Source organism: Stenella coeruleoalba (assembly GCF_951394435.1).
Source record: "Stenella coeruleoalba genome assembly, chromosome: 14".
In the NCBI taxonomy this organism is placed as follows: Eukaryota; Metazoa; Chordata; class Mammalia; order Artiodactyla; family Delphinidae; genus Stenella; species Stenella coeruleoalba.
The window spans coordinates 84,062,599-84,075,674 of record NC_137160.1 but is presented as its reverse complement, the minus strand read 5'-3'; the positions used below and the strand labels follow the sequence as shown (position 1 = coordinate 84,075,674).

The window sequence follows — 13,076 nt, the reverse complement described above, 5'->3', positions numbered from 1 at the left end:
TATTTGAACTGATTTCTTCTTAGAACTTTCATTTTTTTTCATAGTTTGCCTCTGAAATCCTAATCACTTCTGTAATTTTAATTTCAGTGTGGTCATCATTAAGTCAGTGCAGTCATGTACTTTAAAAAATGCTGTGAAGATGGCAAACAGGGTGATGGGAGAGGAAGTAAGGGGGGACTTTAGCCAGGGAGATCAGGGCAGGACCTAACAGTTGAGGGAACCTTCGGGGACTGTGCAGCAGCGGGAGTGTAGTCCCCCCAGGCAGGTAGAAGAGGCAGTGCAAAGGCCCTGGGGCTGGACGGAGCAGGCGGGTATGTCCCAAGGGGGTAGGTGAGGGAGAGGAAGGTGCCAGCCGGATCCCCCAGAGCTGGTGAGGGCTTTGGGTTTTATCATCTGTGCGAAGGGAGGCCAACGATGAAGTTTATGCTGAGAAGTGATTGGATTGGATTTTGGGGAGCCGATGGGCCAGGGGCATGTTGAGAGCCCCAAGCATCTGGCTCATGTGGCTGGTCACTTACTACCAGTGCCTTGGTTGCCCCATCTGTGAGATGGGTTGCTGAAGATTCAATGAATTACTGTCCCTGAAGTGCTGAGCTCGGTGTCAGGCGTGTAGGAAGTGTTCTGTGATTTTTGTTCTTTTTACTTTATCAACAGAGACCAAGAGTTATCCCTCAGTCATTCATTCAAATATTTATGAGCACCTGCTCTGTGCCAGCCGCTGTTTGGGTCCTGGGGAGACAGCAGTGGATGAGGCCCGCCATTCTGGTGCTGCAGAGGGACCATAAATAAATACGCCTGTGATAGAGAGACAGCTTGATAAGGACAACAAGACAGATCAGGGCGCAGCGCTTCACCAGGTCACCCCAGCCGGGCCTCCCAGCCTCTCTCCGGCTGCTGTAATTGCCGCCAGGTGGAAGGTTATCCCCTCCCCAAGGGACCTTGCCCTGTCACTTTAATTTCTCAGTGTTTGCGCGCTGGGGCCGCGGAGTTAAAGTTAATTTCACGCTTGACTTCCTGCTGCACTGGCAGTTGCGGATGTGTTGAAGTCACCTGTACCCACCTCAACTGCTGTCCTCTGCCACCTGCCTCTTCGGGAGGTGTGGGGATGGCCACCCCTGCTCCCGGCGGGGTCGGGGACGGGGTGGGGGGGCGGGTGACTCACTGTGGGGTCTTAGCCCCAGGCCTCGGGACTGACTCCTCAGACCTCCCAGGCTTTGGGAAGCAGGGGAAAGGGCAGGAGATGGGGGCGGGGGCAACCCCAGAGCCGCATCAGCCCGTGCTCCGTGGAGGGACTGGCCTCCTCTCTGCAGGCCGGACCTGCCGGGAGAGCTCGGAGCTGAATTCACTGGGTTGGGGAGCCCACAGGTGATTCGGTGAAAGGGCATGGGATTGAGGCAACGGTGATGGTTGAGGCTCCTGTGTGTTCTGCTGTGGCCACCCCTTCACCTGGTGTCCTCTCCTCCCCTCGGGGCCTGGAAGCCTGCTAGCTCCTGGTAGCTCTTCCTTCCCAATTTTCTTGTCTTCAGACTGATTTTTCCCCTCCTCAGCCCTCGCTGAGGGCTGGCTGATGCCCTGGGGCCGTGCAGGTGGAAAGGGTGCTCAGGACCCAGGTTACTGTTAACAGGTCCTTGTGGTCTTGCTCTGGAGGTTCAGAGATGTTAAGTAACTTCCCCAGGGCCTCACAGCCAAACTCCTAGACCAGCCCAATCTGCGCACCCACCCTGCTTCCCTCTCCTGGGTCTGCAGTCCGGACTCTGCCTCTCGCTAGCCCGGTGACCTCGGGCAAGTCACATCACTTAGCTTGTCAGTAAGTTGGTCTCCTTGGAGTCATCTTGCATGAGAAAAGTGCTTGGCCCCTAGTAAGCATGTTTTGGACCATCAGTCACCCCAGTCTGACAGGCTTTTCCCAAAGCATTCAGGGCCCTGCATGGGCTGCTTCCCCCACAGTCAGGGGTCTGGCTCTCCCTGAACGCCCCTCCTCACTCCCTTCAAATTCACTGTCACCCTTATTCCCCCGGAACCCAGTATTCTCCTCATTTCCCTCTGCCCACCCCATTCCTTTACTTCTCCCAAGCTTCATCTCAAACCTCTCCTCCTCCAGGAAGCCTCCCCTGATTGCCCCCACACTTTCCTTTTTCAGAACTCCATAGACCCCAGGGCCAGTCCCACCCAGGGCCTGGCCAGACTCTCCTTGAACGTCCACAGACTTTCCAACTCCTTTTTCCTCCTTCCTGGTTCCCATTTCTCCCCCTAGTCCAGTGTCAGCCGACAAGGCCCGTATGTCTTGACAGGCTGTGCTTTTTTAAACCCTGCCTTCTCCAGGAGATTGAGATATCCTTTGCACCCTATAAATGCCTCCACCGGCAAACTCATCACATTGCTGGTCTGTCGGTCCTTCCAGAGCCCTCTGGACTCTGTTCCCTAATTTTGGACAAAATCTCAGCAGAGAAGATTTGTCTGCAGTATGCCATTAGCAGCTGCAATACCTAAACACTTCTTGGAACAAAATAAACACTCAAAAAGTGTTTGCCAGAAGAATGTTGGACAAGTGGTCACCCCAAACCAGATGTCTAGGGGCTTGCGAACCACGCAGATGCATGCCTCCAGGGCGGGAGGCGGTAGGGAGTGGTGAAGCCTGGGGTGAGTGGTGAGCTCCTCACGCTTTTAAAGGGACAGTTAGTTCTTAGTTCCTCGTCTGTAGCCACGAGGGAGCGTGGCCAGGCTGCCTGATTTTTTTTTAAAGAGAAGCTTTATGTTGAGCTTTTTATGCAGCAGCTTCTGATTTTCAATACTGGCAACAAATTCAGATTTTTTAGAAAGCACCGCAGTCCAAACACAACAGTCTCACGAGCTGGCTCCACTCCGTGCACTGCGCCCATTTGCAACCTGTGGACTTGACATTTGTCCTCTTTGGCAGTAAGCGGATGCTTCTGGGTGCCAGCCACGGTGCTTGCTTTGGAAGGAAACCCGGATCAGCAAAAGGGAGAATTCGTGCCCTCTGGTAGCTGTGGGGAACAGAGGCGGCTCCGTGCATCACCTCTGCCCCCACGAGTCTTTGCTCTCACCGAGGCCTCTTCAGCTCGAAGTCACAGCACCGTGCTTGTCGAAGCTGTTACAGGCTGTGCAAGTTTCCTCGGGCTGCCAGAGCCTGTCCCAACCACCTGGGTGCCTAAAAACTAGAACAGTTCATTTTCTCTCCGCTCTGGAGGCCAGAAGTCGGGAATCCAGGTACCGGCAGGGCCTTGATCTCCTGCAGACGCTAGGGGAGGATCCTTCCGTGCGTCCTCCAGCTTCTGGTGTCTGCTGGCTTCCTTGGCGATCCTTGGCCTGTAGACGCTTCACTCCAGTCCTCCGTCTTCACGTGGCCTTCTCACTGTGTCTTTTCCTGTCATCTTCCCTCTGTGTGTATCTGCCTCTCTGTCCAAATTGCTCCTTTCTATAAGGACACCAGGCATATGGGATCAGGGCCACCCTGTTGACCTCATGCTAACCTGATGACCTCTGTCATGACCTGATTTCCTGATGCGGCCACATTCTAAGGTATTGGGGGTGAGGGGTCAGGACCCCAGCATCTTTTTTGTGGGGGGACACATTTCAATTCATAACATACACCAAGCCCCCTGCTAGCTCTCAAGTAAATTGTCTTTGATCTCACTATGGCATTTCAACATAGGTCTTGTCCCTCTTTTTTTTTTTTTTTTTTTTTAAGTCTAATTTAAAATAGCTAGATTTACAGGAGCATTGCCGAGGTAGTACAGTGACGGGGGTTGGTTGCAGGAACCCCGTGGATACCAGAATCCGCGACGCTCAAGTTCCTTATATAAAGTGGCACAAGTGCTGTCGGCCCCGTATCTGGGGACGTGGAGCCCATGGACCGTACTGAGAATTCCCCGTGTACCCTCCACCCAGCATCCCCCAATGCGAATATGTGACGCGAACAAGGTACATTTATCAAAACTACGAAAGGGACAGCGGTACAGTCCTATCAGCTAAACCACAGACTTCCTTTGGATTTTCCCACTAATGTCCTTTTTCTGGCCCAAGATCTGATCCAGGTTCCTGCTTTGCATTTCGTCCTCATGTCCCCTTGGTCTCCACTCTGTGATCATGTCTCAGTCTTCCTCGATCTTCCTGACCCTGACCCTTTTGAAGAGGACTGGTCAGGGTTTCTGCAGAATGTCCCACAGTTTGGGTGTGTCTGATATTTTCTCAGGAGGTCGCTGGGCTTGTGGATTTGGGGGAAGAGTCCCACAGAGGTGAGGGGGTGCCCTTCCCATCATGATCTATCGGGAGCACCCGACACCCCTGACTGGTGGTGTTTATGTCACTACAGGTGGTGTTGACCTTGCCCCCTTGCTCAGGGAGGTGTCAGCCGTGTCTCCACCGTTGAGTTGCTGTCTTTCCTGTCCCTACTCTGTGCTTGAGAAGCAGGTCACCATCCAGCCTACTGTCAGGGGGAGGGGAGTCCAGCTACACCTCCTGGAGGGGGAATAGCAAAGAATTTGTGGGCACAAGTTAAACTGCCACAATGATTAGTAAATGTTTGGGGGAAATGCTTCGAGGCTGTGCAAATTTCCTGTCTCTCCTCAAAGTTTTGCCGACCGATTTCACGTTCATGCAAGGGTCTAGCCTGCGGTAATTAGCACCGTGGTATCTAATAGTGATTTTCAACTTCCCTCAGTCCTTCTCCGTTTATTAATTGGAATTCTGTAAGGAACATTTGTCCGTCCTCCCTCCTTTATTTATTTATTCGGTCATTTATTTATATCCGTGTGGATGCGTGGTTATTTATTTTATTCTTCGGGCTATAATCTAGTGCTAGCGTTATTTATTTTGCCTCTTAAATTGTTCCAGCTTTGGCCGTCGGAAACTCTTTCTTTACTTAAAAATGTTCTGGGCTCATCTTGTATATTTCCTGCCGCAGCTCTGGATGCAGCCATTCCTCCAGGGAGAAATGGCTCTTTTTTTTGTTTTCCTTTGTCCGTACTGCACGTGCAGCATGTGAGATCCCAGTTCCCTGACCAGGGATCGAACCCACGCTGCCTGTACTGGAAGCATGGAGTCTTAACCACCAGACTGCCAGGGAAGTCCTGAGAAATGACTCCTTTTATTGGAGAATGGGGTTAGACACCAAGACCCTGGTGCTAGTGGGCTCATTGCTCTGGGCTGTCATTGCTTCTTGGCCTTCTCAGCTGCCGTCTCCAAGTCCAAACCCTCTCCATTGCCCCGACCCACAAGGCCCTGTACAGCCGGCCCTGCCAACCTCTCAGCTGTCCTCCTCCTTCCTGTCGCTCCCCTCTGTCCCTGCCCAGCGCTCTCCAGCCACATGGGTCTTCTGTCTGTTCTTCAGACGCTCTGAGTTTGTTCCCACCTTAGGGCCTTTGCACTCCCAGTGCCTTCTGCCAGGAGTGCATCTCCCCCTGGATCGCCCCACAGCTGGGTCCTCCTGGTGATCAAGATATCAGCTCGCAGCCGTCTCCGAGAGACTTTTCTGCACCCTGGAATCTAAAATAGCTACACCCTCCCCTCCCCCAGTCACTATCCCACCCTCCACATAAGTTCCTGACTCCAGGATTATCTTGCTTATTGTCAGTGTGGCCCCTCTAGGCGTCACCTCCGTGAGGGCTGGGGACTTTGTCTTGTTCACCTTTATGTCCCCAGGGCCCCAAACAGTTCCCGGCGCAGAGTAGGTGCTCAGTAAACGTTTGCTGAATGACTGAGGAGATGAATGCACAATGCTACTGCTCCCATTATTCGGATGAGGAAACTGAGGCTGAGACCATCTGAGATTTGTTCAGAGACACCTTGCTGTGGAATGAGGGGTTGTGGTCTCAGCCTGTGTGACTGAGGACCCCCAGCGCCCGTCCTGCTGGGGAGGGGGAGGCTGATGTGAAGTATCGAGACCTCGAGGCGGGAGGCCTGGCCCATGGGAGGCGAGACCGGAATGACCCAGGGAGCTGAGGGTCCCCTCACTGACCCTCCTGGAAGTGGGCATGGCCTTTCCTTGTCAGGAGATGGGTGGAGACAGGGCTGAGCTTGGCTGGGGTCCGCAGGTGAAGAGGGACCATGCGGGCCCAACAGCATCTCCGACTTGAGACCGGGTAGTGGGGATGCCGACCTCCTGCTGGAAATCACTGCGAGGCCTGGGGACCCTGGTCCACCCGGGGACGAGGTGTGCTGGCAGACCCCGACAGCCGCTGGGAGGTGGGTCTCTGAGGCCGTGGTGTCTGTTTGCGGGGGACGAGGGAGCAGAGAGCGACTCCCCACGGGGTCCCCAGGGCAGGTTGATTTCAGGCCCTTCAGCCCCCGGGAGGCGTGTGTTGGGGGCTCTTCCTCGTCCGTCAGGGCCTGGAGTGTCCTCCTCTTTGTCTTCTTCCTGAGGTTGGGGTCCTGGGGGCCCACAGGTGCCACACCTCCTGGAGGCTGGACGGGGCGGGGCTCCTGGTCATCAGTTTGTAAGCTTTTGGTAAGAGTTTGGACGCGGCTGAGAATGTGAGCAAGTCGGGGGACCCCTCCCCAGAAAAGTTGATCTTGCTGTACACCTGGCTGGGGGGCAAGCAAGTTCACGGGCCTGGTGGGCTCTCCGGGGCCCGTCTGTGACCCCCGCAGGCCCCAGCTGCTACACGCTGCTGTGCGTCGGAAGTTGTGGGGAAAGGGCCGGGGGGAAGGGGGTGCTTGGGGGTGAGTCTTCCGTCCTCTTCCGTATTGGTCCGCATCTCTGAGTCTCCCTCTGCCTCCTTCTGGGCCTCCATCCCCCTTAATTTGTTTTTTACTTTATTGAAGTATAGTTGGTTTACAACATTGTATTAATTACTGCTCTACAGCAAAGTGATTCAGTTACACATATATGTACATTCTTTTTAATATTCATTATGGTTTATCACAGGATATTGAATATAGTTCCCTGTGTTATACAGCAGGACCTTGTTGTTCGTCCATCACCCCCCTTTCTTTGAATCTTGTCTTCCTCTGCCTTTCGGCCTGTTCTCTCTCTCTCTCTCTCTGTCTCTCTCTCTCTCTCTCTGCCAGGCCCCAGGCCCCTCTCCCTCTGTCCTCATTTGGGATCTGATCTCATCCACCTCTCTGTCGCTCCCTCTCCTTCTGTCTCCCTGCCTTCCTCTGGAGCTCTGTCTGTCTTTTTATTCTCCCTCATTCCTCGTCTTGGTGTCTCTCTCCTGTGCCTCTCTCTCTCTCTCTCTGAACAGCCCGCATCTCCCCGGGGGGAAGCGCCGGCTGCCCTCTGAGCCCGCAGTGCTGTGTGTGGCCTCCTTGGTTGAGGGCTTTGATGGCGAGAGGGGTCTGGCTTCCCTGAGCCGAGGCATGAGACCCCTCAGGTGCTTCCTGGGCTTCCTGCTGTGCTGGCTCCCACCAGCCTGTCGCTGGCTTGTCCATGTCACCATGTCACCCCCACCCCAGGGGGACAGAGCAGGGGCTTGGTTGGAGGTGGCTTGGGGTCACAGAGGCCAGACCCCAAGACCCTGCCTCTGTGCAGCTGCAGGTCTCGGGGGCTTGGTCTCCCCGGCCTGCGTTTCTAAGGCTGTGGCAGTTTCTCTGTGGCCAGTTTCCCGTGGCAGGTGCGGCTGACGGGAGAGGGGAGCCTGGATGCGTGTAGGGGTGATGGCAGCTCCGGGGAGGGCAGGAAGACCTCGACCCCCTTTGGAACGCTCTTTTCTGCAGGCCACGCTCAGCCCAGGTGTGGGTGGGGACACGTTGTAGGTGACGGGGGAGGGACACACATTGGCAGTTCGTGGGTCACCCTGGGGGGGGGCTACGGATGTGCCTTAGCTCACCGGGAGCCAACAGGGGCAAGTAGGGGCAAACTTCAGCAAGGGACGGAATTCCTGAAAGCCTGCATTTCTGACCTGCCCGGTTGGCTATTTCCATCCTCCTTAGAAACCAGGCGATGCGGAAAAAGTTAATCTTGTACTTCAAGAGGAGGAATCACGCCCGGAAACAATGGGTAAGTCATCACCTCGTCCCCCACCCCTGGGATCTCTTCTGCTGCCCCCTCCCCTCCACGGACCAGGCTTCCTTGAGAGCCGAGACCGTCCAGGCCACTCAGGCCACACCCACCGGGATCCCTGGGTTCTGCAGCTCATTCCTGCGTGTCCAGGGTGTGAAGAAAAGCCAAGGGCAGTGAGAGAAATGGGAAAAGACAGCAGCTGCTTCCGTGAAGCTGGGGGCTCAGGGCTCGGCTGCCTCAAGGAAGCTGGGGTGTGAGTGGGTGGGGAGGCTGGGAACTGTGCCCCTCCTTTTCCAGCCTGGAAGGGGAGAAAGCAAAATGTTGGCCGGGAAAATTGGTTCCTTGTCATAGGCCCTACTGTGGCTATTTTAGGCAGAAAGAGAGAAGTTTGTTGGCAGAGGTGGAAGACTGGGGTGGGCTGTGTGCTGGGTGGCGGTGACTGCAGGGCGCTCCCTGAGAAATGAGCTTTGCCCAACCCGCTGTGCCCATTCCGGGCTCGGGAAAATTCGGGCCCAGAGAAGCAGTGAGGCCCCCCTTGCTTAGAAAGTGGTACGGCCTCCTGCATCCCACCGCACACTCTGCCGTCTCAGCTGGGAGGCATGACCAGGGCAGGGGGAGCACATGTGAAAGAACACCTTTTGTTGTGGTTTAGGGTGGGGGTTTACGTCACCGATTCACTGGGTGAGGTTAGGGCTGAGTGATGGAGGGGGAGTTACCCATTAGTATTCTTTCAGCTGTGAGAGGAAGAAGCAATGGCTCAGATGGGCTTAAACAGTAAAGGAGTTTGTGTAGCTGATGAAGTCCACTGAGTGGAGTTCAGGAGTGGTTTGATCAGGTTGCACCTTCACTTCTATGCCGTTTTTCTTCAAGTCTGCATATTAGGACATTGACAAGCTGGTTTTCCTTTGGGACCTGAATTTCTACAGCAGGTTTGAGTCCTTCTAGAGCCAGAGACAGAGCTGCTCTTTCTCAGACCATCTCACAAAAGCTCTGATTTCACCACTTGAGGGCCTCGGTCCCTCTGAACCAGTTTCTGAACCCACCCTGCTCTGGCCTTAGACCTCGGCTGGGCCCTTGGAGAAGGGATACATTTCTGGCCCACATGCTGGGCGACTGGGAAGCTGGTTGGGCGGCACCCTAGACCCCAGGGCCCCACGGGGTGAGAAGTGGTGGGCTTCCCTTTTCTTTCCAACCTCCTCAGACTCCCACATTGACTGGATGGTGACCAGAGGCGCCTGGCTGGATAGATGGGGTTCATGAAACGGGGCATCCCATCTCATTCATTGAGTTAAGAAATATTTACTGAGCACGTGCTGTGTGCCTGAGTGGAGGAGACGCAGTGATAGGTGCCGTGCAGAGGGATGGGGTTGGGGACAGCCTGGATATCCGACCACGGTACTGAGAGAGGAATGACCAGAAAGGACCACCCGTGTGAATATCTGGGGGTGTGAGGGTCAAGGAGAGGGCGCAGCAAGTGCAGAGGCCTTGAGGCAGGAACTGGCCTGGGGGGCAGCACAGGACAGCATGCAGCAGGCAAGCCTGAAGTACAGGGCACGCGTGGGGGGCTGGGGTCGAAAATCATGGGCGCCAGGTCACCTGGAAATGGAATGTCTAGATTTTACTCTAAATACAGTCGGACACTTATTCTTGATGTATTCTTAATAAAGAATACAAAATCTTTAAGAATTTTTAGTTATTCGGAAAATTTGACAGTGATACAGGAAATCTGACAGAAAAGTAACAGTGAACACCTATAAGCCCGCTATCTGGAATCCATCATGGTTAACGTTTCTTTATATTCGCTGTGTGTGTGTGTGTGTGCGTGTGCGTGTGTGTGCGTGTGTAAGTATGAATGTTTTTGTGTTGAGCTGTTAGGACGTAGGTGCAGACACCCAGACCCTCACCTGGAACACTTCCTGGAGGAAGGAAATTCTCTCTTTATCACACCTAACGATTCACAGCTTTTCCCCTGTAGTCCTGCCCAGGGGTGGGGTTCTTTTGGGGCTGGAAGAAGGAGATCTGATTTACATTTTAAAAGGATCCCAGTGGCTGCTGGGGGGTGGAGCTGGGTGGGTGTAAGTTGTTAGGAAATCTCCCAGGGCTCCTCCTGGAGGGGTCCCTTGAGGGGATGGAGGGGAAATGGGCTTATTTAAAGATAGAGGAACTGGAGAGACTTCTGAGAAATTCTGGGTTTGCTTTGTGGCCAAGCTGAGCCCATCTTAAGAGAGGCCCTTGTGAAAACGAGTTCCTAAACCACAGAAGCGGCAACGGGAGGGCGTCTGGAATGATCTCATTCTTCTTCTTACATAAATGAACCCAAAGCCCCATGCGTCGTCATCAGCAAGGACTGGGAGGGCGCTTGGCCAAGACGGGCCCCCTCAGATCTGCATGCTCCCCGCCCGCCCCCTATGTCAGTCAGGTCCCCTTCTGTGGGGCCCTCACTCCTTAGAGGTTCCGGGGACCCACGCTGCCCTACACTCCTGCTCTGCCCAGAGAGCTGAGGCTCTTGCCCCAGAGGGGCGCCCAACTCCAGCAGGAGCCTCCACCAGGCCTGCCCTGCTCTCCCCTGGGAAGCTGAGCTCGCCCGCCCCACGCCCCCTGAAGCCGCTGAGGTGCGCAGATTCAAACCCTACCCACCATACCCTCTGTGAGTCATCTTGGGACAGCCGTCTTGCCCTAAGCCTCACTTTTCCTCGTCTGTGAAATGGGGTCATGGTGGGGCTGCAGGAAGGGTTAGCGCAGTGCCTGGCGGGGGGAGTGTGTGTGACTGATGGCCTGGCAGGTTGGGTTAGTCAGGGGCTGAGCTCAGCCTGGACGGTGGGTGTATTCATTTCCTGGGGCCGCTGTAACAAGTGACCACAAACTAGGCACCTTAAAACAACAGAAATGTATCCTCTCGCTGCTGGCTCTAGAGGCCAGAAGTTCAAGATCAAGATGGGAGCAGGGCTGTGCTCCCTCCAGAGGTGCTGGGGAAGCCCCTCCCTGCCTCTTGCAGCTCCTGGTGGCTCCAGGCCACATGACTCCCATCTCTGCCTGCATCCTCAGCTGGCCTTTCCCCTCTCTTCTCTCACACGGACGCCTGTCACTGGATCTAGAGGTCACCCTAATCCAGGATGACCTCAAGATCCTTAATGGCATCTGAAAACACGTTTTTTCAAATAAGGTCACATTTGAAGATTCAAACCCCCTAACCTGGGGGTTAGGATGCGGCACATCTTTTGGGGGCGGTGTCACCATTGAACCCACTACGGTGGGCACTGGCATATTTTCAGCATAGTCTGCCTTTTCTCTTTCTCCTGGCTTGTCCCCACTTTCCTTTTTTATCTATTTCTTTTTTAGAGACGGCTAAAGTTTTGCTCACTCCTCTCACATCCCTCACACCTCTTATTTTTCACTTCTGGGCCTTTTCCTGACCTGCCCCGGCATCTGTGACTTGCTTCTGCAGCCTGAGTTACAGGCAGCAGGACAGGGGCTGGGAGAGCTCGACCTCGTCACCGTCACGCATCGCTGAACACGCAGGACAGCCAGCAGGGGAGCATTCTCCAAGTCTGTGGTGCCTGGGCCGCTGAGCCCAGCAGAAGGCCTTTGCATGAGGCTGCAGGCTCCCTGGGGGTCTGGAGGACGCCGGGTCACCAGGTGACCACAGAGGCCAGTTCCCCTGGCCAGTCAGCTCCAACCACCTCCCTAACACTTCCCTCCTTGTGCTCTGTCCGTCGGCCTGAGGCTGTCTTCCTCAGTTTTGGGGGTACCTCCTGGTCACCCCATCTCTCATTGTTTCCCTGAGTGTAGAGCTCCATCCTGACACACCTGGCGGGGTAGGAGGGGTTCAAATCCTGGCCCTGCTCGGTGACCGGGGCAAATCATTTAATTCCTGGTCTCAGGTTCCTGTTCTGTTTGGTGGGGATTATAGTAACACGCACCTCATCAGGCCACTGAGTGAAAGGCTGCAAGCAGTGTGCTCACAGCAACGCCCGGACTGCAGTGGGTGCTCAGAACCGTCAGCTGCAAGCTGACCCTAAAATTCATGGGGACCCCAAATAGACAAAACAATCTTGAAAAAGAACAACCAAGTTGGAAGAGTCACTTGCTGATTTCAAAACATCTCACAAAGCTACAATAATCAAAACAGCATGGTTCTAGCCTAAGGACAGACATGGAGACCAATGGAACAGAATAGAGAGGCCAGAAACAGGCCCTCACATCTGTGGATGCTGGATTTTTGACGGGTGGCCATGTCCAGTCAATGAGACAGGACCGTCTCTTTCAACAAATGGTGCTGGGACAATAGGACTGCCACACTCACAGGAATGGAGTTGGATCCCACCTCACAGAATTAACACAAACAGTAACTCAAAATGAATCAAAGACCTAAATGCAAGAGCTAAAGCTGTACAGTTCCTAAAAGAAAACCCATAGGGGTGAACTTCACGACCTTGGATTGGGCAGCGGATCTTGGGTTTGACACCAAAAGCATGAGCAGCAAAGGGAAAAGTAGACGTACTGGACTTTATCAGAACAACCATCAGGATCCTGACCTCCCGTCCCTAATTGTGTGATCCCGGGCTGACGGCCCTGAGCTCTGAGCTCCTGCCTCTACAGAGGGGATGGCGGTCATGGCCTTTTGTTGTTTGGGAGAGTCAGTCGCGGGAAGGACTCAGCTCTGTGCCTGGCATGTGACACAGTGGCACTTAGCTGGTGTCAGCGGCGATGCTGATGGTGATGATGACGATGGTGATGCTGGTGGTGATGATGGGGCTACGAAGAAGAATTCCCGCTGAGGGGGACCTGTTTCCGTAACACACACACACTGTGGTCGCAGGGGCCGTCCTCCTTCTCCTCTGCAGATTCTTGCTCCTGGCACCCGGCGGACTAGCTCAGCAGCGCTTCAGCCTCTGAGGCGTGAGTGTGACTGTGAGAATGTGTGTATGTGAGTGTATGAGCGAGGGTGTGGGTGTGAGTGTGTATTGTAAGTGTGAGAATGTAAGTGTATGTATTTGTCCACGCGAGTGCATGTATGTGTAAGGGAGTGTGCATGTGTTATGTGTGAGTGTGTGCATGTGTGTATGTGAGTGTGTGACCTGCTTTCTTCCCTGGCCAGCAGGGCCGCTATGTG

At 54.4% G+C, this 13,076-nt stretch overlaps 1 protein-coding gene across 1 annotated transcript in view; it reads left to right on the top strand.

The window, feature by feature from the left end:
- NCOR2 (nuclear receptor corepressor 2) overlaps positions 1-13,076 on the top strand; it is a 221,230-nt gene that overhangs the window by 109,901 nt on the left and 98,253 nt on the right. Inside the window, exon 10 of the mRNA XM_079943178.1 lies at positions 7,894-7,960. Coding sequence (XP_079799304.1) covers positions 7,894-7,960 — 67 coding nt within the window. The remainder of the gene's footprint in view (positions 1-7,893; positions 7,961-13,076) is intronic.